At 41.8% G+C, this 24,206-nt stretch overlaps 2 protein-coding genes and 1 long non-coding RNA gene across 6 annotated transcripts in view; 1 reads left to right on the forward strand and 2 right to left on the reverse strand.

Moving 5' to 3' along the window:
* Positions 1-376: 376 nt before the first annotated feature.
* Positions 377-6,166, reverse strand: pgam5 (PGAM family member 5, serine/threonine protein phosphatase, mitochondrial). 4 transcript variants are annotated; one of them, XM_058637211.1, is made up of 6 exons: positions 5,669-6,166; positions 4,587-4,759; positions 4,306-4,433; positions 3,822-3,914; positions 1,134-1,264; positions 377-900 (listed from the first exon to the last, which is right to left on the reverse strand). In XM_058637211.1, exons 1-6 carry the CDS (start codon positions 5,896-5,898, stop codon positions 750-752), a joined length of 906 nt encoding a protein of 301 aa, XP_058493194.1. In that variant the 5' UTR covers positions 5,899-6,166; the 3' UTR covers positions 377-749. The 4 variants fall into 4 exon arrangements, with proteins under 4 accessions (XP_058493194.1, XP_058493196.1, XP_058493193.1 ...); XM_058637213.1 differs by having other exon boundaries at positions 3,822-3,910; positions 4,308-4,433; positions 5,669-6,165; XM_058637210.1 differs by having other exon boundaries at positions 1,134-1,267; positions 5,669-6,165.
* A 2,067-nt stretch (positions 6,167-8,233) lies between these two features.
* zdhhc8b (zinc finger DHHC-type palmitoyltransferase 8b) overlaps positions 8,234-24,206 on the forward strand; it is a 69,516-nt gene continuing 53,543 nt past the window's right edge. Inside the window, exon 1 of the mRNA XM_058635133.1 lies at positions 8,234-8,599. Coding sequence (XP_058491116.1) covers positions 8,496-8,599 — 104 coding nt within the window. The 5' untranslated portion in view covers positions 8,234-8,495. The remainder of the gene's footprint in view (positions 8,600-24,206) is intronic.
* The window catches only part of LOC131463435 (uncharacterized), a 44,425-nt gene continuing 34,876 nt past the window's right edge, over positions 14,658-24,206 (reverse strand). Inside the window, exon 3 of the long non-coding RNA XR_009241042.1 lies at positions 14,658-15,496. This is a non-coding gene — a long non-coding RNA (uncharacterized LOC131463435). The remainder of the gene's footprint in view (positions 15,497-24,206) is intronic.

Raw genomic sequence — 24,206 nt, forward strand, 5'->3', positions numbered from 1 at the left:
TAAGTCATACTATAGTATGTCGTCCAAAATCAGCCCAAAAAGTCATACTATAGTATGTCGTCCAAAATCAGCCCAAAAAGTCATACTATAGTATGTCGTCCAAAATCACTCAAATAAGTCATACTATAGTATGTCGTCCAAAATCACTCAAATAAGTCATACTATAGTATGTCGTCCAAAATCAGCCCAAAAAGTCATACTATAGTATGTCGTCCAAAATCACTCAAATAAGTCATACTATAGTATGTCGTCCAAAATCACTCAAATAAGTCATACTATAGTATGTCGTCCAAAATACGCCCAGTGTGTCCAAGTGCTGTTCTTCACTCGTTTCTGCAACAGCGGCGTCAGCAAAGTCAAACAAGCAAAGAAACGGTGGCGTTCAAAAATGGTACTTTATTCACTTTGGCTCCTGCACTGTACAACACGATTCTCTCTTCTGTGATCACAGGTAAAGCTGACAGCACGACTTGCATTTACAACAGCTATACAAATACAACCTCAGTTTTGGTTTAAAAATCCCCCTCGTGTGTAAAAAAGTCTCAGTTACATTCAGGACGTGTTGCCGTTATCGACCTCTTGCCTCCTATGGCACGGACGCAACACCACTGACAGAGTCCCTGATAATTTGACAGTTTACAGTTCAATTACAAATATTAACATCAAAATCAACTTTCAAGACACTTAATGAGAAAACTGAGATTTAAAAGGAGTCCCAAAACTTTACTCTGCGTGTTTGTGTGCGGTCATCAGGTCCGTGTTAGTTTGTCAGGCGGCATGAATCCCGCGTCTCCCAGAGTTCTGAGGGCGACTCTGCCGCTGGGTCGGATCGTGAGCCACGTGATGCTGCCGTTGTTCAAGCCGATGCGTAACCAGCCTTCAGGAGGAAACTGCAGGGCCCTGAAAGAACAGGAATGACCAAAAGTGAGCATTTACTGAAGCTACTTTATATTTACATTTAAAATTAAAGAAACATCCCTGCAAACCAGAAGCATGGGAACCACTAAGAGCAGAGTAACATGAAGTCAATCAGAGACTCTTCTGAGACAAATCTGCAGCATAGAAACAATGCATAGCAGAGCAGGAGGCCACCTTCTGGTGCCAGAACACCCCTCTGCATGCGACACACACACCTGCACACAAAATAGCGGATGACGTTGGCGTGACACACGATGATCTCATAGCTGTCCTCCTTCTGCTCGGGGTTGGCGCGGTGGATGTAGCGGCGGAAGGCTGCCTCGATGCGAGCCCCGTCCTCGTGGTACTGCTGGAGGACGGTAGAGAGGTTGAGAGCCGTTCATGTTACATGAAAGAGGTTCAGTGTGAATCCCTCCATCACACCACAGTCAACACATGCTGCTCATTCACACTGTGAGGAATGTACGAAGAGAATTTAATGGCTTTTTGGAAACCAACAAATGGAAACATATGGCCCTTTTCCACTATGGTTCCGGCTCGGCTCGCCACGGCACACGTTGCATCTCCATTACAAAAAAAGTACCTATTATTATTCTGTTTGGTTCATATTAAGGTCAGTTACACACACATTACCCCTCATGCACACCTTACACTACTGACTGCACTGATATTCACACTATATGTATATAGTAGTATTACATATAGTAAGTATATAGTAAATATTTAGCTGTTCATTTCGTAATTTGACTTTTGTTCAATAAATTACTTTGTTATTCCTTAAAGTGGTGTGTCTCGCATATTTGTCATGCCTTTAGAGTCAGGGTGTGACAGAGGTTAGTTACTGCATGCTGGAAACAATGTGTGTTGGTTTGCAATGTTGACACTGGACTGGTAGATCTCGGGAGGTTGGCTACTTGAAAAGTAGATCTTGGGTCAAAAAAGGTTGGGCACCCCTGCTATAGTGTGTCATCGAAAATCGTCCAAAATGAGACAAAAAAAAAGTCATGCTAAAGCATGTTGTCCAAAATGAGACAAAAAAGTCATACTTTATAGCATGTTGTCCGAAATGAGACAAAAAAGTCATACTTTATAGTATGTTGTCCGAAATGAGACAAAACAGTCATACGATAGCATGTTGTCCAAATGAGACAAAAACGTCAAACTATATAGTATGTTGTCCAAAATCACCCGAAAAAGTCAAAATATAGTATGTCGTCCAAAATGAGACAAAACAGTCATACGATAGCATGTTGTCCAAAATGAGACAAAAAAGTCATGCCATAGCATGTTGTCCAAAATGAGACAAAAAAGTCATGCTATAGCATGTTGTCCAAAATGAGACAAAAAAGTCATGCTATAGGATGTTGTCCAAAATGAGACAAAAAAGTCATGCTATAGGATGTTGTCCAAAATGAGACAAAAAAGTCATACTATAGTATGTCGCCCAAAATCACCTATAAGTCATATTATAGTACGTTGTCCAAAATGAGACAAAAAAGTTATACTATAGAATGTCATACAAAATCACCTATAAGTCATATTATAGTACGTTGTCCAAAATGAGACAAAAAAGTTATACTATAGAATGTCATACAAAATCACCTATAAGTCATATTATAGTACGTTGTCCAAAATGAGACAAAAAAGTTATACTATAGAATGTCATACAAAATCACCTATAAGTCATATTATAGTACGTTGTCCAAAATGAGACAAAAAAAGTCATGCTATAGCATGTTGTCCAAAATGAGACAAAAAAGTCATGCTATATAGCATGTTGTCCAAAATGAGACAAAAAAGTCATACTATAGTATGTCGCCCAAAATCACCTATAAGTCATATTATAGTACGTTGTCCAAAATGAGACAAAAAAGTCATGCTATAGCATGTTGTCCAAAATGAGACAAAAAAGTCATGCTATAGCATGTTGTCCAAAATGAGACAATAAAGTCATACTATATAGTCAGTCATCATCTACTGCTTTATCCTCTGCCAGAGGGTCGCGGGGGGTGCTGTGCCAATCTCAGCTACATCGGGCGATAGGCGGGGTACACCCTGGACAGTTCGCCAGTCCATCGCAGGGCCACACACAGATAGAGACGAACAACCATTCACTCTCACACTCACTCCTATGGTCAATTTAGAGTGTCCAATTTACCTATCCCCACATTGCATGTTTTTGGACTGTGGGAGGAAGCCGGAGAACCCGGAGAGAACCCACGCACACACGGGGAGAACATGCAAACTCCATGCAGAAAGGCCCTTGTTCCAACCGGGGCTCGAACCCGGGTCTTCTCGCTGCAAGGCGAGAGTGCTAACCACTATACCTCCATGTGGCCCCATACTATATAGTATGTTGTCCAAAATGAGACAAAAAAAGTCATACTATAGTATGTCGTCCAAGATGAGACAAAAAGTAATACTATAGTTTGTTGTCCAAAATGAGACAAAAAAGTCATACTATAGTATGTTGTCCAAAATGAGACAAAACAAGTCACACTGTAATATGTTGTCTAAAATCGCCTGAAAAAGTCATACTACAGTATGTTGTCCAAAATGACACTATTCTAGTGGAAACGCAACTTAACCGTGCCGAGGCGAGCCGGTGGAAACACACCAATAGTCCCTTGGAAATGTCTGGTTGATCTGGTTTGAATCAGATTGTGGCTGTTAATCTGAACATAACCACAGTGTACTGGGCAGGACTTTGTCACTGTGCGTTTTGTGCTGGATAAGTAAAGCTTTATTTACGTATTCTGCATCATTTTAATCCTAAACAAGCATTTGACATGTTTGCCTGTACATACACACAAGAAGCAAAAATCTATACAAAGAAATGCAAATAAAGAATGTTTGAATCCACAGTCTGTTCCCTGTGGTCGAGTGGGTTTAGTTTCTCTCACCACAGCTTCAGGCTTCCAGTGAGAGACCGGAGGTACAGGCTCGATTGGTGCGCCCTCCCTCAGCAGATCACAGCGCACCAGCTCCACTCCTGGACCCGTACCACGTTAAGGACAAGGAAAATATGTTAATATACATTTGTGACGTTCAGCATTTCAGCTGTAGGTGTTATTGTAAAGATGAACAGGATCAGTGCAGGGTATTTTGCATAGTTTGAGGATATCCTCAGAAACATTTACTTTTTACTTTTTCATCAAAAATAGTTGCAACTTTAAGCCATAAACAGAATATGGATGACAAATGCCACGTTCTAATCAAAAAACAAGGCAATTTAACTGGAAGAAGATGTCAAACTAAAAAACTATTCGATTTTTTGTTGGTGATCCGAATCCAGATCAATACTTATTCTAGTTTATCCATTCATTCACCTGCCACACTGTGTTGACTGGGTGTGTGACAGTGCATCAGTGAGAGGCAGTGAACACTACCTGGAAGGTGTTTGCTGATGATATGAGCCGTCTCCGTGGCCCTGGACATGCTGGAGTGAATCAGGACGTCGTACTTCAGTCCCAGCGCTGCCAGCCTCTGGCCCGTCAATTCAGCCTGTTCACGACCTGGAGGTGGAGTAACGGTCATTAACACACAACTGGTCAATCAGACCTGTAACCAAAGTGTGAAATTTGGATGGGACGTCCAGGAGAAGGGTCGTTCTCTAACAGTCACAAGCTATAGATTTCAAGTTACTCAAAGGGAAAAAACAACTAGACCTAATGGAGTAAGGATCCTCTCCTTGTCGGTGTTCCCACTCAGGTTGTACTGGGAGTGTCTGATGAGGAGAATGTTGCGCGTAGCTTTGGGTTTGCTGTTGTCCTGCTCAGAGCTGAGGTCCTCAGATTTCTTCTCCTTCTTCTTCCCATTGGCCACGACGGAAGGGTCTCTCCTAAACACACATTTGAACACAGATTATTACACCTGCTGGTCCATGATCATCGCAGTCACCAAACTGTGGATGCTGTGTGCCACAAAGTTCACCAGCAGATGTGCTTTGTTTGTCTGCTTTCCTGTTTTCATGGAAACGTTTCACTGTTTTGTTTTGTTGAACTTTTTTGGGTCACTCCCTTCTGTTGAGGATCATTTAAACAACTTTGAACTTTGTGAGACACTGTGATCTTGAGATTAGTTGTGGCTCTGTCGAACGTGGTTAACTTGACGGCACGGAAATCTGGATTAACCGAGACACAGCCCCAGTTCTATTAAAAAATCCCACGACCAAACTCTGTTTTTACACACTACAACTGTATGAGGGAGGGATAAGGATCACAAAAATCACACCACAACTTAATAGTGTACGGTCCATTAATAATCTGATATTTAACTGAGATTTGGAGTGACAGTCCACCCGTAGAAACCTGAATATGGGGGAAATGGAGCGAGTATAACAGTACTGTACACACACTGAGGCTGTCCTTTGTACCATGGCAGGAGTGGCACAGGTGTGGTCTTCTGCTGCTGTAGACCATCTACTTAAAGGGTGTGTAAGGTATGACATGTGGTGTTTTCAAACATCTGGTCTTTTGCTCACTTGATTGTCAAGAAACACGATGTCAGTACATGAATATAAAGACATTTTCTGAACAGTGACTTTGTGTTGTATTTAAATCTCAGACCACTAGTTTGGCTGAAGACTTTGGTCCATATTACTCTTCTTCCACTCCTGTCAGTTATTTAGACCTATACACAGCCCTATTGAGTTATTGTTGCAATTGTGTATAATTTAGGGTGTTTATCTTGTGACCTCTCAAACAAGAACGGGTGTAAATAATAACGTAGAGACACGGCGTGACCTTACTTGTCCCAGTTGAAATCCCAGGCGTGTCCTGTCGGAGCTGGTGTGGGGTTGGCAGGTGTCCACGCCGGCTGAGCAGCGCGAAGAACGGAAAATCTCGACCACCGTGTGGCCGCCTCTCCGTGCTGCTCCCCGAAGTATCCGCGGGAGTCTGCAGCGGCAGCGGCGCACACCAGGGCCACAGAGCCTCCCGCAATCCCGCAAATGAGTTGTATAGTTTTCCTATAAGACATCCTCGGAAGTCGGAGAGGCAGCAAACTACTGTTAGCTAATTAGCTCAGCTTACCGTCGCCGACGTGTGAAGGCTATATCTCTTCTCTCCCGCTTTGTTTTAACTAAAGTGTATCTGGGGTTTAATTCCAGGTTCAGAAAACTAAAAACAAATAAAAAGCGCTTCCTGTGACACAGTTATCCGCTGAGTTGTGACTCGTCGCTAGAAACTGAAAGCGCAGTCGGCACAACAGATTCCAAGCTAATCTATTCAGTTTCCTATAAACACTACGGTAGCCCGCAGGAGCCAAAAGGGTCACTTTGCCCCCCCATATGCGTTCTCAAGTTACGCCACGTGAGGGCGCTCTAATCCCTAAATCTGCCGTGATGCAACTGCAAAGTAAAAGCCCCCCTTTTCCACTCTCTGTTACCCTGGCAATATCAAAGCCATTCACGTGTAACATGTCAGAAGGACAAATATAAAGAGAGCTTCAAAAACACAAGATTACAACTTAGGTTTTACCAATTAAATTATCATTTAAATGTAATTTAAGCACCAGATGACCAGGGCTGCTCCTGCCCTCAGTAAATGACCACTTTTTATTATATATACTTACTCTTGTGTAAGTTTATCTGAGGCTTTGATTTTCATTATTAGTTTTTCAAAAGGGAAGCAGGTCGGAATAGAAAATGTCCTTTTGTCATCTATTTGAAAGGTTATTATTTTGTTATCTAAACAACACATGTGGGAAAAACTAGATGAGGACTCTTAACCAGGTCTGTGAACACATTTAACCGCCAAGTGCAATCATTTCTCAAGAATATGTACACGGACAATGTGTAATAAAAAAAAGAAAAGAAGAAAGAAGTGTGCAATATACACTGCTCTATAAAGGGCAATAAACAATCCTCAATGGTGCTTTATATTATTGGCACTTTATACTGTTCTTTTTATTGTGTTTTATGACTGTACTTAATACAGGCTTCGCTGGTTATCATTATGTGTACATTGCTGCATGTATTTATCTGTTAATTATGTGACATCAACCTGTTCAGGGACCAGGGAGGCACGATATAGGACCTTTTGTCGATATACAATTTGCCGATATATACATGTACGGTTTCCCCTGCGTCCAACTGCAGAGGTCATTTAGTCTCTTCTGTTGTGAAATGAACACGTTTTGCCTACAGATGTAGATATAAATATTCTTATTTAACAAAATAAACGTAAAAAGGGTGCCAGCATAGTAGCAGCTTATTTAGCCTCATGTTGTAGTCATTAGTCATATCAGCAGATGTTGGTGTGTTTGCAAATATCTGATTAAAGCAACTATCTGCCAATAATGTCGTGCATCCCCAGAAGTGACAAATTAATCTGTAATCTGATACATTTAGATAAACAGATGTGCACTAATTTGACCCTCAGGGTCACCCTGAGTCACTGGTTAAAATTGCGGGACAGATCAAGGCCCACAGTGCCCCTGAGCAAGGCACCCAACTCTCCTTGGATGGGTTAATGAATGCAAAGATCAAATTCCCAATCACTAAACTGGTGTGCGTGCAAATAAACTAAAAACAACCGCATAAACAGGTACATTGTCCTTTTGGGTCATTCATTTTTCAAATTTTGCAGTTATGTCAGCCACGCAGGCGTCAATTATCAATTAAAAATGTGCTGTAATGTCTGTGAAATTGAGACGACGGTGCTTGAAATAAATGAATAAATATGTAAGAACAGGATTTGCCACTCTGAGATAATATCTTTTCATTAATAAATACTGTATGAGGTGTCTTGGATCACGTGAGCCTCTGTCCTCTAAAGTCTCAGATCCACTGTCTGATGATCAAATAACACATTTATATGTGTTATACATTTATATAATAATAATAATAGATTTTATTATATATATAGATATATAGATATATATCTATATATATCTATCTATCTATATATGTCTGAATAATAAGTCTGAATGTATATATATATGAAAGTCTGAATATATATAAAAGTCTGAAAATATATGAAGAGTCTGAATATATATATACATATACATATATGTACATATATACACATAGATGTCAAATAAATATATATACATGGGGGGGCATGGAACACTTTCATCTCTTATCTCACTATATAGTGGAATAAATGAATAAACGAGGCACGAATAACGTTTGTAATAAATAAACAAACAGATATTATGAAATACAAAGAAACCATGATCACACAGTTGGAGCAGCAGCAGCAGCAGCAGCAGCAGAGTTTGCAGTCACAGTCACAGACTGAGGCTCCACCTTTTCACGCGGTTCACTCCAGTGACCTCAGCAGTGGGTTGGATTGTGAGGGAGGGATTTCCAGCCTCTCACTCCGGCTGCTGCTGCTGCTGCTGCTGCTGCTTCTTCCCTCTCTCTCTCTGAGGATCGATGCGGCTTCATCGGGCAGCGGCTCTCTCTCTCTCTCGCTCTCTCCCACACTCGGACTCGCTTGTAGCTTCCACAGCCTCATCAAAGGCCTTCTTCACACACACCGGACCCGGGACCTGCTCTCTTTCTTTCTTTTTTTTCACTCTACATGCGACTGCAACCGGAATAATTAAGTGAGGAATGTGGAAATTACAGAATGCCCAACAGCGCTGGAAAGAGATTTAAACCCACCAAATACATCCCAGTGTCCACTGCTGCCACACTCCTTGTGGGTTCGACCACTTTATTTTTCGTTTTCACGTAAGTTTTTTTTCTTCTCTTGCTCTCTCTCTCACCCACACACATGCATTCAGATTATGGTGATTATTATTATTATTATTATTGTTGTTGTGGATCGCAGCTCCAAGTTTGCATGAGATTCAGCCACTCAAGGTGGAAATAAGTGACTTTAAAGATGTGTGTGTGTGTGAGAGCAGTCAGTCATGACACCTACAAATCCAACTCCCAATGAGCCTTTACAACTTCACCAAGGCTGTGGTTTTGCAGGAGACCACAGCTGAAGTCAGAGCCGCTCACTTTCCATTGAAGAAATGCTGCAGCCAGTTGTTGTTACTATTAAAGTGGTTACATTGTGCCAGCAGACGTGTGTGTAGGTGGTTGTGTTTCATTAATTCATGCACACTTATTATGATGATGAGGCTTGTCACAGTGACATTAAGAGAGTTATGCAGTGCATCTACTTACCATGTATGCTCCACCCATAGACCCTGCAAATCAATTCAAATAACTTTATTTATACGTTAGGAAGTTGTGTTATAAAGCACCAGTTACATGTCAGTTTCATAATTCCACATATGGCACAATAAGTAATCAAAATATCACAACGTGACCAAGTGCAATATCCAAGATCCAAACACAGAGGGTCAGAATGAGGAGAAAAAGAGGCTGATTTCATTGATTGAACGTGGCGTGCTGTGTTGGTGTTGGACGAGCTCGTACGTCAGATTATTTTAGAATCTGCTGATCACCTGGAATCTTTACTCACACAATTCTCTGGGGTTTACAGAGAATGGTCCAAGAAAATAGAAAACACCCAGTGAGCTGTAGTTCTCTGGGCAGAGAGGTCAGAATTTAGTTTTTGAACGTACAAATCATTCACATTCATTACTTTCTTCTCAAGAAGGAGTGAGAAGAAGTTTCCTTGGGACATGAATGAATGAATCAACACGGCTTCATCTTTCTACAATTAATTTGTGGTAATTTGTAGGGATGGGAATCAGTATTGGTCCAATACTGGTCAAAATCACTGGATTTGATATTGGACAGATATAAAAGTATATATATATATGTCCTATACTGTATATCCCCATACTTCACACTGACTGTAAACGTGCAAATACAAATCAGCAAAAGCCTTTTTAGCTGAGTCATGTTTGGCCTGTTTATTTCTTCTTTTTAGGGGAGAACAGTATTTGTCGCACAGTTGGGAGAATTATTATGTCTTTGAAATGACTCGGCACAAATGTGTTGATCATAAATGACTGTATCGGTCGATATAATATCGGGTTTTGGAAATCGGTATCGTATGGGACACAAAAATGTGGTATCATCATACTTGCATATGTATATGTGTATATATATCTATATATATATATAGATATATATCTATATATATATACATATATATATATATATATACACATATACATATATACTCATACCCTTGCCCTTTAAAGCAGTAGAGGGCCACAGCTGCTACATTATGAGGAGTCCTTGTACCTAATAAAGCGGTCGTATGTGGTGATTGAATCAGTGCAACTGTGAGGTTTTAATTCACTCGAATTGTTGTGATAAGCCGCCGCCGCCGTCGTCAGCAGCTGCAATCACACTGATGACACAGTCGCTCGGCTTATCAGCCAGCGTCACACGCACCAAACATGCAGGTAAAGCTGCTGCTGCTGTCATCATGATACGATCATTGACGTGAGGAAGTTACTACTGTGACTAAAACACAGGCAGCATGCAGAGCATGAGGAGACAATGACAGTAGAGAGAGATAGAGATAGTGATGTCCATGGTCTGAATGATCATTCCCACATACATCCTCCTCCTCCTCCTCCTCCTCCTCCTCCTCCTCCTCCTCCAGTGCCTACATCTACCTCCCCCCAGGTATGAATGGATTATCAGTGAAATCTGCGTCACACTCAATCTCACATGTGCAGAGAAGCTTGTTCTGTCCTCACTCTGACTCACTCTGTCACAGAATAGAACCGCTGCATGCGATTCCTCAGACTCTTGAGGACAGAATGATGTTTCCTCGACGTGGCTCTGGGTTTGTAACGTTGCCTGTGAATCATATATTGCATTTTTCTATGCATTTTCATTTAAAGATCACAGTAAAGATGTGTGTGTGTGCGCGGTGAAATCCTGGTCAATCTGGACAAATGCATGAAGACATGGAAAATGTCTCAGCTGCACCCTGCCTGGTTTTGCATTCTCAGTCTTGGGTCAAAGACCGAAACTAAAGGAAACATGTGGCTGTACCTTTCCCTTAGTGGACGGACGGTCGAAGGCTTTGCATAAACAAATCACCTGAATCACGTATCTTGTTGGGACAGTGAATGCAATAAAATTCAGCTTTGTTTGGACGTAGAAGCCTTGCTGCTTTTATTGTTTAATGCACTATGAGTTCCTCTTTTAATGTTTATAACACTGAGCACATGGAGGATTAAGATGTTATTCTGTTGCTCTTCCATTTCCCAGTAAAAGGCCCAGAGGATTAGGCCCACGTTTAATGGAACCCCCCCCGGGGAGCAGTGCATGTCCAAACTAGGCCACGACTCCTCATTCTCCAACACACACTCATTACACCTATTATCCTGTGCACAGTGCGGCCTCGTCTGTGGTCGCAGTCATGTGGTCCAACGAGTAACATGTTTATAAAACAAGTCTTTTTAAACGTTTAAACGTTCATGCTGTCAGTCTGAAGGCTGCCGTAGTTCAACTCGGAGGCTTTTCATATGGAATTAGATTTGTGTCAATATTTCATATATCAAAGCAACATCTTACTAATTAAGCAAACAAGAATGAACCACAATAATCAAAACAAGGCAATCAGGAATGGCAGACTTCTCCCGATTCACGCAACAAGCCTCTGGCGGCCTCTGCTGGTCAAATTGGCACCTGCGGAAACACAAACAAACAGACAATACAACAATACTTCATTCGAAGAAATAAATAAATTATCGATTTAATCATTCAAAAATATTGTATTTTATTTGTTTGAAAATACACCTTTTCTTTGCAATGATCAGAATTTCGGTTGCTCTGACTCTTCCAGTCCATTGAGCTGTCGCTCCAAAACTCAGGAGCCAATCAGCAGGCAGCTTCCTTAGCCCCGCCCATGGTCAGAATCGCAAACAAAAAACAAAAAACCTCTTCTGCGCAAACGCAGAAGAGTCGGAGCAAACAAAATTCCGGTCATTGCAAACAGAAAGTGTATGATATTTTATTTGCAATTTGTGTATTTTGATTTTGTGGTTCATTTTTGTTTTGCTCAATTCATAAAAAAAAAGTGTTGCACAAATCTAACTCCATAGTTTAAAAGTCATCAGTAACATCAGTGTTCTGTTAACACGGCAAAAAAAAGCCATGTTACACACAGAGATTTCTCGTGTGTGTGTGTGTGTGTAACCCCTACAACCTGCTGTCACTTAATAGCATGTTATATCTTCTGTTGTAGCCCACAGTTCAGTCTGTGTCAGTCATCGTCGTGCATCAGCTGTGACACCGCCCTCGTTAGACTGCAGGTTACTCATCCCCTGTGCAATAGAACCATTGTAATTTCACATCAGTGAAGAATTTCTCATGTGCAGTCCTTGTTTACACTGTAAACATTAAGTTCATACTCTATATTTTAGTTAGTTGATGTCTATACTATACCTGACTGACTTTGCTGCTGTAGAACCTTAGATTTCCTCCTTATTATCTCGCCAGATGGTGGCCTTTGACATTTAAAGCATCTATATACATTTATACAAACGTACGTACGGGCAGTCTATTCAACGTCTGCCAGTAAATCATCCAAAAATGTCTCACACTTGACCTGAAAAGAACTTCCCCGTCATGTACAGCAGAGTCCCGGGGCCACAAATCTATTTTCTTCCTATGCTGCAGTGTGTTAAAGGTCTCACTGTTGTCAACAGGCCACTTGGTGTCATATCAGTAACGGCGGATGAGACCTGGGGTCAGCACTGACACACACACACACACACACACACGCTGACTGGATTGCTGGTGCGTGACGTTCTGTGTGTTTTCACACAGAGATTGAATTAGAGTGCATTAGCGCAGTGATTGATGGATTCAGCACATGCCCACGAACCATAAAAATACTGAAGATAAGCTTTAAGTCATGGTTTAATGATCCAAATAACATCCAGCCCGGCCATAGCTGGATCTATAATGAGATTGTATTATTCAGTAACTTAGACCGCTGTCTAAATTTGTCCTAGTCGTGTATGGCTCCACTGAAGAAGCTTTATTTCCCCCCTTTAGTAAGGCAGTGCTCAGAATGGCTCAATCACTGAACCTTGACCATCTGCCAAATGAATAACCTGAACGTTATTCTCGTTTGTTTCCAGGCCTAACAGTCCACACTTAAGCGTACACATGCTTAGATCTCGATGTATGGATCGATCCACCCATCATAAGACCTGTGCTCAGCAGTTTTGGTCGTATGGGGTTGAATTTTGAGTCCGCGTTGGCCGAGATGCAGAGGGCGTGCATGGGGGCAGGCCCTACAGAAATCTAATCTTCAGCTTCCACATCTGTTTCCTCCTTTTCACTTTAGATCCCTCTGAATCTGACTTCATTCACATCGTGAAGAAGGCATTGTTTGCCCTCTGAGTTTCCAGCGCGTTGGCCAACATCAGTAGTCGTCAGCTGAGTTGTCAGAAGATGGCGGAAGAGGGTGGTGACAGTCAGCTGTGACACTTTGTATACACTGTGTTTATACCTCTTAGGTGTTAGGTCTTGGAACACACACAGTATATACAGTATATAGAGAATAATGTCTCTGGGTTTATCATAGACCTGCTGTTTTACTCGTCCTCTTCATTCAACCTAGTTTCCCCTGGACACCCAGGACTCTCCTGCAGTGGTTATGTGGCCAGTTTGTGAACCACTGCTGCAACATATGTGTGTGTATATATATATATATATATATATATATACATATATATATATATATACACATATGTATATACATATATATATATATATACATATGTATATACAATATATACAAATGAAGTCTCTGGGTTACAGCGATGACACCATGTCACAGTTGACAACATTTATAGGCACAATGGCGTCGGCTAAGTAGGTTACATCTAATTTTGAGTAACATTAGGAACATGACGAACACAGTCTGCTTCACTGGCTACCGATAGGAAAGTGCCAGAAACTTGTATTCCTGACTCCATTGGTTGCTTAAATAAGTGTGTTTGTATCCATGAGAGCATATAACCCCACTTTTCTCTTGATTTATAGTGTCGGTAAAACATTTTCCTGACACTTAAGAAACCTCAATCACTCACAGCACATATTGGGATATAGATACCATTTGATTTTGAAGCGAGTAAGCTAGCCATTTTGTTAGCCTTACCTTACATTAGCGGATAATGCAGTATTGCGTCACATGTTGACATTGTAAAGAAACAGAGGTGGTTACAGTGTAAGAGGAATGTTTAAAAACACAACAGAAAAACTAAACAGTGTTAGCGTAGTATGACAGTGGGTATAATTAGCTGCTCTTCTCACCACGCTCTCTCGCTCCTGGGGCGACGGTAGCTCCGTGGCTTGAAGGGCGTGGGTTCGATTCCCGGGTCCCGCTCGTCTACATGCCGAAATGTTCTTGCTTCTGACGCCTGTGCCAAAAAAGTGCTGTGTAAATACAGACCATTAACCAATAAACTGGGTTGTGATTCGGCTCACAATCGCTGGATTTCGGCAGTGCTGTGGCTAAATACTCCTCTGTTAAATGTTGATATTTCCTTGCTAAATGTTGGAGAATAATATTCTTTTGAACGCATCTACAGTTTGGCATCGCTTGGTTTGATACTGTCACTAATGGAAAAGCAAAAAAGTCGAGCCAAGTCGTGCTAGAACCACGTAGCACCGTTAGCTCACAGGCCCCTTAAAGCCTTGACCTCCCGCTCCACTCGGCTGCGTGCGACACCACGGTCTGCTGTATCTTATTAATTAAAGGTCTAAATCTGTAATTGAACGCGTGTTCATGGACCCTAATCCGTGCGGTGCTCGCGAGGACGTACACTGAGCCGCCGTCATCTTTGTCGAGAGGTTGCGCTAACAAGCTTGTAATCGCTAATGCCTCGCCGCGTTGGTGGTCGTGTTTTTCCAGAGTGCTTTTTTAATTATCTTCTTCTTCCTCCTGTGTAACGTTTAAGCTCTGTGTTAACTAGAAAATAAATGGAAGCACTGCACTGCCATGTTTCTACAAAGAGCCCTAAAGCAGATAAACCGGCCAAAAAGTGTGTGTTTTGCATTTTTAAGCAGAATAATAGCATCTTTTCTCAATAGTGTTTCTCAGTAGCAGGATATTGCCAAGTGATATTGAAACCTAGAGGATCTCAACCTCTAATGTGACATCTTTGACTTCCATATGAGCTTTAAAACATATTCCATCGTTCTGGTAAATGTGTCAGACCTCAGCTCTTCAGATAAGCTCGCCGGTGTTTATCTTCACCTGTCAATTTTTGCCATCAGAAACATTCACTGAAATATCACACACACTGTCTGTCACAGCATTAGTTTTTCATCCCCGCTGCCGAGGAGGATAATGAGTGATGCTTTCCCCCCCGTCACACAGAGGATAACATTTTGATCATTTTTGAAGAGGCGACAAGCAGCAGATAGATGAACAAACTCACCAGGGCTGAAATATCCCCCTCGGCCTGTTCACACAGAGTCTATGCGGCGCTGGTTTTGCAGAGATATCAGCTTTATTTTGTCACTGAGGATAAAAAGCAGCGTTGGGTTGGTGTGATGTTTGCAGCTTTGTCCGCGTTGATAAGGATTTCATTTCCTCTGTGGGTCTTTGTCCTTCAGCACCTTGGAGTGAGGGTCTCAGGGGCTGACAGACGTGTGTCACCTCTGCTGCACGCGGTTCTTAAGCTGGCAGGCAATAATGAAAGGAGACGGAAACATTAGTTCACTGAATTACAAGTTGACCTCAAGCTTTTTGCTTTTGATCTAATATTTTGACCCTGTTTGGTGTTTTTTTAAAAAAAATAAATCGTTCTTATTATGGTTTTATGCTTTTACAGCGTGTGACATAATTACAGATTGACCAATTATCTGCCTCCGCAGTTTCACAGTGCTTAAGCTGATAGAGCCGCCACGGTGCGGCGTGTTGGTTAACTCTCCATTCACTGTGAAGCACTTACGGTCACAATTGGTTCCTTCCTGTGTAATGTACCATCCCCCAGTGTCCTGATTTCATCAATGCAGAGGCAGAGCCACCGTCACAGAGCTTCAATCTCAGGAATTTCCTTTTTTTTAAATTCATCCTCGCTCAGTTGTTTCCATTTACAGTGATCGGAATCAACAATAAAACAACGCTTGTGCCACTGTAGGTCAAGATTTAGTGTCACTAAGAGATTTCCAGTTCATTTGTGATGTCGGCCAGTGGACGAGAAATCACTGGAATTGCAGTCATTGGCCTGATTGAGTGTCTGCTTGCATCTAATGTGACTTTTAAATGTGTGTAGACCTTGCGTGAGGAAACAGTGAAGAAAGAGAGGTGAACTCGCCGCGGTTTTTCCGACGGGAACTCACTTTCTGAAGCGAGACTCCATTCCTCATGTATTTTTAGCTGCTGACTGTTTGACAGTAATGGGATCAAATGCGAGTTCCTGACAAATGTCTTGATCTAATCATGTGAGTCGTGGTTCATGAATGTGAACTTTCTTAGCTTGGGGCAAACCAATGCTAACTAATACGTCCAATCACGCTCACAGACCAGATCCTGTCCGCTGCAGCGGGGAACTACCATAGATCAGTTGGCCTGTGGAGACATGGTATGTCCAGCTGTTGAGTCTTCTCAGAGTGAAGCCGTGGAGTAATGTTTCTCACTGGAGGTCAGGAGTCCATCAGTGGTGCTTCAACACGTCGTTCCTATAGAAACTACAGAAAAAAGTGCTTTTATTAAAGTTTGGCTGAGCTCAATGTTCTTGTATGCCAGCGCAGTAGTCTACTTACTTACTGATGAGTAAAAAAAAAAAGAGACGTAAAGATAAAGAGCAGGTTGTCTAAGCTCATTTCAGCCCAGCCTTCCTGTCACTATACTGGGTTAAGATAATGAGAGATCCTCTCACCTGGATCTCTGCCATACATCTTTGAGCCGGGTGACTACATTCCACACAGACCGGTGCCAAATTAAGATCACATGACGTTTCAAGTTGAGACAAGTGTCCCCGTCTTTGGTTTGTGTGTAATATTAATGATCTCATGGAGAAATAACGAGAAATCCAAAATGTATATGGAATATTGTGCTGTATTGTACTGCACACCATAAAACTTTTGAATTATGAATGTGTGCACACTGAGAAAACCGCCTACATGTTTATTAGAAATCTGCACATTTTCTTTCAGCCGAGCTCTGAGCCTTTGCAGACTATACAGAGTAATTGTCTTTGTTCAAAAGTGTCATTTATCCTCCAGCTTTGTAGAAGCCTTTCCCGTGTCTCACTGCAAACGTGTGACAGTGCTCCTTTTTTCCTCTGCGCTTGTCTATTTTAAAAACCTTTTTTTTGGTTTTCGGTGAAGCGGCGAATTTTCTGGAGCCGCGGCGCTCGCCAAAAAAAAAAAAAGTTAATTGTGCCTTCTGATGCCATAGTTGAGCTAAATGGATCCATGTGGACCGAGTGCACAGCAGTGTGTGGGCGAAAAAGTGCGGGAACGTGCAGCGAGGTGCTCTCTGTGCTCCGCCGCCCTCCCACCAGCCCAACCCGCCAAGGCTGCCTGGAGAGTCAACTCTAGGGGAACATGTGGGATTAATTTAGACCTCCAGCCTCTCCCTCTCCATGGGTGTCTCCACCCAGTTTTTCCTCATGTTGTTTTGTCAGAGGGAGACCATGACTGGTAATAAGTCGAAACAGAGCTCCGTGTCTTGACACCCTCGGCTCGTGTGGCCTTCTGAGCGTCTGTAGCGGGCCGAGGCTTGCGCTGTTTACAAGAGTGTGTCCGTGTGTCCGTCTGTGGGACACAGAGGAAGACGGGCAGATAGACTTTGTGATTATAAGGGCAGGCCTTCCGCATCTTTGCAGTAAAGTAAATCGTTTTTTAGAAGTCTGTGGAGATGAGAGGGAACAAAGCTCAGCTCAGGAGCTGTGGTTGGAGAAGAAGGTTCAGAAGTGAATTCTACTGCTGCTGGATACACACAAACATCTATCAATACTATCCCCTTTTTTTTTAGTCGAAAGGATGCAGCATACACATTCAAGAAGACCAAACAGACACAGAATAACAACAACTAACACAACAGGTTTTGTGATGCAGTCTTTGCAGCAAACTGCTTTCCTTGCAACCAGGGTTTGTAAATATGAAGCCATCTATTCACGCATATCTGTGTATCTGGACATATTAAAAGTTTGGTAACACTTTATATTAAGGAACACATATTCACTAGGTGCTTACTAACATATATAAGTAGCATACTAGCCCTTTATTAGTCATTTTTAAGCACATATTAACACCTTATTTAGGAAAAATGTCGTAATAGAGGTAGAATAAGGTTATTTTATGCTTAATAATGACTAATAAAGGGCTAGTGTGCTACTTAAGCAAGCACCTAGTTAATGATGAATATGTGTTCCTTAATATAAAGTGTTACCAAAAGGTCTAATATAACTCATTCTCTTTGTACTTCCCTGGAAGAGGTGACCTTATCCTGTCACATCTGTCGCATGCTTTGATGTCAGACCTCTCTGGACAGTTTCACGACTGCACGTCACTCTCGTATTAATATTAATCCCAGCCAAAAATAAAGGGAGGATAAATGGTCTTTTACACCTCAGCGGTGGCCACTGTTGTCGTGCTGTTTTCTATTTCGGGAAGAGTGGAATAATGCTTTTTATATACCTTCACATGTGCATACAGTATATATCTAAATACATGCAATAATTCATAATGGTTCAGTGTGCACAGCTGTCTTTGCTCCATTATTCCTCCTGCTGAAAATGGTGAGTGAACTCTTCTGGCCCCAAATATGGATATAAATTAGAGCTTCATTTACAAAATGAGCATCGTGCTCTAGAAGAAGACTTGTAGAGTTACAGACTTCCATTTAAAGAAGAGTTTTTATGCCACTTCTTCCGTTCTCTGTCCTTTTCAAACCGTAAGACTGTGTCCACTGTGTTTTAAATGTTCTGAGCAGGGTGTACAATCTAACTTACAAAGCCGTGCTGTTTCCACAACACACGATGACAGACATCAAATAGACAAAAAAAAGAAAAAGAAACATGTACTGAATTAATGGTTATGATTTGGGGGAAGGAAGTTGTTGACCACATCTGTGACTGAGACATGACTCTGAACTTAGTGCTGGAGAATATCCAGTGAGCTGAGAGCTGTGGATTTCCTCTACTACGCTGCTTTCTTTGGCTCCACGTTGTGCAGTCAGTGTTATCCACGCACAGTTAATAAAGTCACAATCGCGGTCGGAAAATAAGGTCCAGGAAGTTCGACTTTTAATCTGTAAACGCAGAATTCTTTACTTCTCGTTTGCTTGTCATCACCTGCTCCAGAGGTTCATGTAATAGAAAGAATGTGTGCTGTTTTCATAGCACCTTTCCACATGATCTTGTGATAAAGCACTCATAGCACTTAAATGGTGAAAATCTGTATGTTTTTGTTGGGCAGTGTGCAGCGGGGGATCAGCGGCTCGCAGGATGCCTCGGATGTTTTCCCTTCATGCAGCCTTATCTCTTCCAGGCTGAGGATGTTTTTGGTTTATTTTACCTCTGGAGTTTGCTCAGCGTCTCCTGATAAGTGATTGCAAAAATCATAGCATGAGGAGACACAGCAGGGTCTGTCCGCCCTTTAAATTTCTACACACAAGTTTCCAAAGCCAGATACACGAGCAACAAAAGTGTCAGGAAAAAACGTAATAACAGTGTGTTTAGTGTAGATCATCATTGCCTTTGTCTAGACGAGTAAAAGTGAAAAGAAGGTTCAGCCTCTGCAGCAGACATACAAATCAGCTCAATTTGACTCCACTCTTATGCATTTTACAGCACGACTGAGCAGGCGAAGACACGCACATCGCAAGTCAAGGAGATACAGCTTCACACAGCAGCACTGTGGCTGAAAACACCAAGAAACATCCACGAAAAGATTCACTTTCATCACAATCGTCACGATGTTGAAAACACAGAATCACAGCTGCTGCTGTTTCCTTCGCCACGCAGCTCCAATTTAAGTTTCCTCCATCCAGTCTGCACAAGAAATGCTGCACTTGAAGACATATATATATATATATATATATATATATACGTAATATAATTTACCAAATTAGCATAGAAACACACGTTTCAGCATTGCTTCTTTCTCTCACTCTTTCACTAATTGCGCTTTTCCAGTATACAGCTCTAGCACAACTCGGCTGCCCTCGTATACGTTTATACGTTGTTTTGGTGTAACTGAATCATTCAGTTCAGTACTTCCTGCATGAGCGGAGCACAGACTCCGGTGAAATACGGCAGAACTGGTTGGGAGTCGTCTCATGTCACTAAATACACCAGACTCCTCTGTTAAACATTGAGATTTTAGACATTTCCTTTGCTAAATGTTGGAGATTAACGCGCATTTTCAGGATTTTTAAGTCTTTTTAACTGAACTAAAGTTCCCCATCGTTCGCTTTGAGTCTTGTGTCGGACGTCGCGCTCATGACTCTTCCAGTGACGGCTCTCTCTGACCAATAAGTCTGTTCACGTCACATTTATCTTGGATCTTTGCCAGAGGTAGCGGGTACCAGCCCTAATGAATTTAAAGCCAAAACAAAACCATGAATTTAGAACTGTGTAATGGAAAAGCACCATTAGTGTGCATTTGTGTGAGCGTGGGTAGCGGCAGGGGGGGAGAGAACTAGGTAATACAGTGGGGTCTAAGAGACAGCAGACTGTTTTGGTAACTGCTCAGAAATCCACAGGGGGTGATAAAGGTTCTGCGTTAGAGCTTTAATTGACTTGTTAGCACTTGTAAAGTAGGTTAAGAACAGTCATTAGCTGAGAATACTTTCTCGTGCACATCAACTGATGGCTGTAAAGCAAGGAAAGGTCAAAAAGAAGCCGAGCAGCTCGAGATACGATTGAAATGGTTGGTTCTGAAAGACCAAAGCAGACAAAGCAGCTTCTACTGGGTGGAAAAGCAAAGCACGACTCCCACATGACTGTAAAGGAGCTGCCGAAAAGGTTTTTACTTAAACACAGATGAAGTGGTGAAACCACTCCACCAACAGGCTCAGTGTCCATGACCTTAACACCAAAGTCAACTTTTGAAGTCTGCAAAGTAACGTCTGTATAATCCGGAGTGTGTTTTGGAAGCAGACACTGTGGACAGATGATGAAAAAACAGTTAAGCTCTTTGGCCACGATCACCAGGCTTTTTTTCGGAGATAACTTTGCCTTCCAACTGTTGAGTGTGGGGGTGGAAGTGTGGGGGTTTTGTGTGGCAGCCTGTGGGCACAGGAAACACGGAAGAATGTGTCCGACTGAAAATCAGCAACGTCTGACGCAGTCGGTCAGGAAAGTGATTTTTCAAATTCACTGAAAAGAAAAAGTAACATTTGGATGGAAGTGTTGTTTACTGTTATTGCAGGGTTTGTTTAGCCAACTCCTTTTCACGTTAGAACTAAATAACAAAATATGGAATTTGCCCAGGGACCCACGAAGATTTGCATTTTGTTGTAGTATTGAGAATTACCCAGAAGCACCTCATTTACTAACAAGGCTACTCTTAGTTGTTGTGGCTTCAGGTTATGTTGAAATTGAATTTGGACTAAATTTGGGGAGGAGGTTGCCAGTTAGTGTTAGTTAAACTTTGTTTTAATAAACTTTTACAATATATTCTAGTTGTATATATACACATATATATATATATGTGTATATATATATATATATGTATATATATAAGCATATATACGCACACATATATATATATATATACGCTAAGCAGCTGGACAGCATTATTTACTGGCTTACAGTAATAAGACCAATTTTTGTTTAATGCAGATGACAACATGGTTAATGAGTGCTTCGTTAGTGTGAGTTGTGGCCTCCTGGTGGCCTGTGAGGATACTGCAGGTGGACTGCAAAGTCATAAATGTGAACAAAAATAATAAAATATGTAGGACTATTTGTAAGTCAAGAGGACATAGATGTAGATATTCTGCACTGCTGCTGTATACACACAAACGCTCCCTTATTCAAGTCTGTTTTCAGATTAAAACTATGTCACTTTGTCTCTTGTTCACAAAGACCAAGAGTTACGCACCGCAGCTTTAACGGTGCCTCTTTTACTCCATGGTAGGATCTCAGTTGCTTCTTTGTTAGTCCCTAATCCGACGTGCACACGGCTGCAGTTGGATTAGAAGTGACATGAACGGCAGACGTAGTTGTGTGTGTGTGTGTGCAGTCTGTTGCTCAGCGCTCCGCCGCCTTCACTACACAGTGTGAATAATCTTTAAAGACCAGATTAAACTGCTCTGGGTCTGTCTGTGAGGCCACCCGGTCAAACCCAGCTGATCGCTCAAATTGTTTTAGTCGTGTTCACAAAGACGTGGAGAAACATTGACCCTAACAAGTGTCCCTGGTAGCTCCTGGTGGCTATGATCATAATAATGATAATAATTATCTTTATCTATAGCATTTATCAAAGTGATGTACAAAGTGCTTAAGATATGGAAGCTGAATAAAATCCAACCCTCAATAAAACAAACTAATTGAAAGAGTAATAAGCAGGCACCAGTAGCAACGATATGAATGCAATTCATTCCAAATGAATTAGATTAATGTCAGAGAGGTGACTGTATATGTTTTGAGGAGCTGTATCCAGTCGACAGTGCCAGATTCTGACAGATCATGTTTCAGACTTGCAGCCCCCCCCCTCCTCAGTGAAGGCTCCAGCTTCATCCTCTGTGCCGTACAGTGTCTATGAATGTGCGGCAACAGCCAAGTTTAGCAGCACAACGTTGACCACGTGCCAGGTGAATATTTACTGTACCTCCCACTGACTCAAGCATTACCTCAGTTCCCTTCTGCCCGCTCTGGTTTAATATCATAGTGGTTATAATGCACTTCTTGGCATTGTTTCCTCAAGCAGCCTGAGTCCGAGCGTCACCCATTATCACGCAGGTTAACGTGTGAATATCAATTTGTTTGCTTTATCGATCTTGACACAAGGTCGTACCAAAGCCCTGCACACACTGCCCTCCTTTAGTAAATTTCACATTCTGATCCCGCTCCTCTCATCTGATGTGTGTTTTTGCGTCAGCTCACATTCTTTGTCTCTGAAAGTTTTAATCTGCCCAAGTCTTTGCCAAAATGGAGAGCAGGATGCTGCTGTTGTTTGGTTGACGAGAGCTTCCCAGACATGAGTGTGAGTTGTCTAAGCAGATGTGCATGTTTTCATCGTCTCACTGTAGCAGGTTAAAGCCCCTCAGATTTAGCCTGCCGTGGCCAATATACTGTATCTCGCTTTGTATTAATTGAATCAGTCAGAGTTGCAACGCTTATCAGTGATGGGCCTCAGCGTGCCTTGTTCCATCAGCATATTTCTGTGGTGAAGTATGTGCACAGAATATTATGAATGAGTCTCAGTTTATTCACATTTTTATGGAAGAAAAAAAAAGAGGTAAAACTTAGCCATGATGATAAAAAATATCCTCAAAGTCGAAATTATGAGATAAAAAGTCATAATTATGAGATAAAAAGTCAAAATTATGAGAAAAAAAGTCCTAATTATGAGCTAAAACGCCATAATTATGAGATAAAAAGTCATAATGAGATAAAAAGTCAAATTTATGAGATAAAAAGTCAAATTTATGAGAAAAAAGTCCTAATTATGAGAGAAAAAGTCCTAATTATGAGATAAAAAGTCATAATTATGAGATAAAAAGTTGAAATTATGAGATAAAAAGGCCAAAAAGACCTAATCAATCAATTATCAAAATATCATTTAGTGTGGGATAATTGTAGTCGCCCGACAGTGTATGCAGTATTTGTGGGTTTCCAGACGTCGTCCTTGGCGACTGAGGGTTTTATTTAAAGAGACTACGTGCGGGAACTAGGGTGGTACTTAAACAACGTTGTCAGTCCAACATTTCCTGAAAGAGGAGGAGGAGCAGAACATGCAAAGAAACTGCTGAGCAGTCACAACTCACACCTGGCTCTGAGACGCACCGGCAACGTAAACAATTGTTCAGGAAAGTGCAGAGTAGCAGCAGTAACAGCTGTCTCCCTCCCCGAGCTAAGTAAAGACCCAGAGGAGCCTGTGTTCGCAGACGTAGCTCACATGTCAAATTTCAAGAGAAATGTCAGCTCAGCTCGGGCAGCGATGGGCGACGGGGTTGATGGTGTTGTGTCTGGAGGTCTGAATAAAGGTCTGCCTCCTGCAGGGGGCGACGGGGGAAGGTGACAGCAGCTGCCCATGGAGCCCGCTTTCATGTGGCGCGGGTGGAGGTGTGGCGGCAGATGGAACAGGAGACCACTACTACTACTACTACGTTTATGCAGAGCTGACTCTAAAGAGGAGGACAAGAACAGAAGTTCCCACAAAGTATTTTTAGACCGTCGCGAACACAAATCACAGCATCTGTCTCGGAAGC

Source organism: Solea solea, chromosome 8, assembly GCF_958295425.1.
Source record: "Solea solea chromosome 8, fSolSol10.1, whole genome shotgun sequence".
In the NCBI taxonomy this organism is placed as follows: Eukaryota; Metazoa; Chordata; class Actinopteri; order Pleuronectiformes; family Soleidae; genus Solea; species Solea solea.

Bases quoted from the DNA above. Each gene is read 5' to 3' on its own strand.
- pgam5 (XM_058637210.1), bottom strand. From the start codon at position 5,898: ATGTCTTATAGGAAAACTATACAACTCATTTGCGGGATTGCGGGAGGC. The intron at 3,915-4,305 runs AGTGTTCACTGC...CGTGGTACGGGT, and splicing joins TCAGCAAACACCTTCCAGGT to CCAGGAGTGGAGCTGGTGCG. The intron at 901-1,133 runs GTGTGTGTGTCG...CTGTTCTTTCAG, and splicing joins ATCCGCTATTTTGTGTGCAG to GGCCCTGCAGTTTCCTCCTG.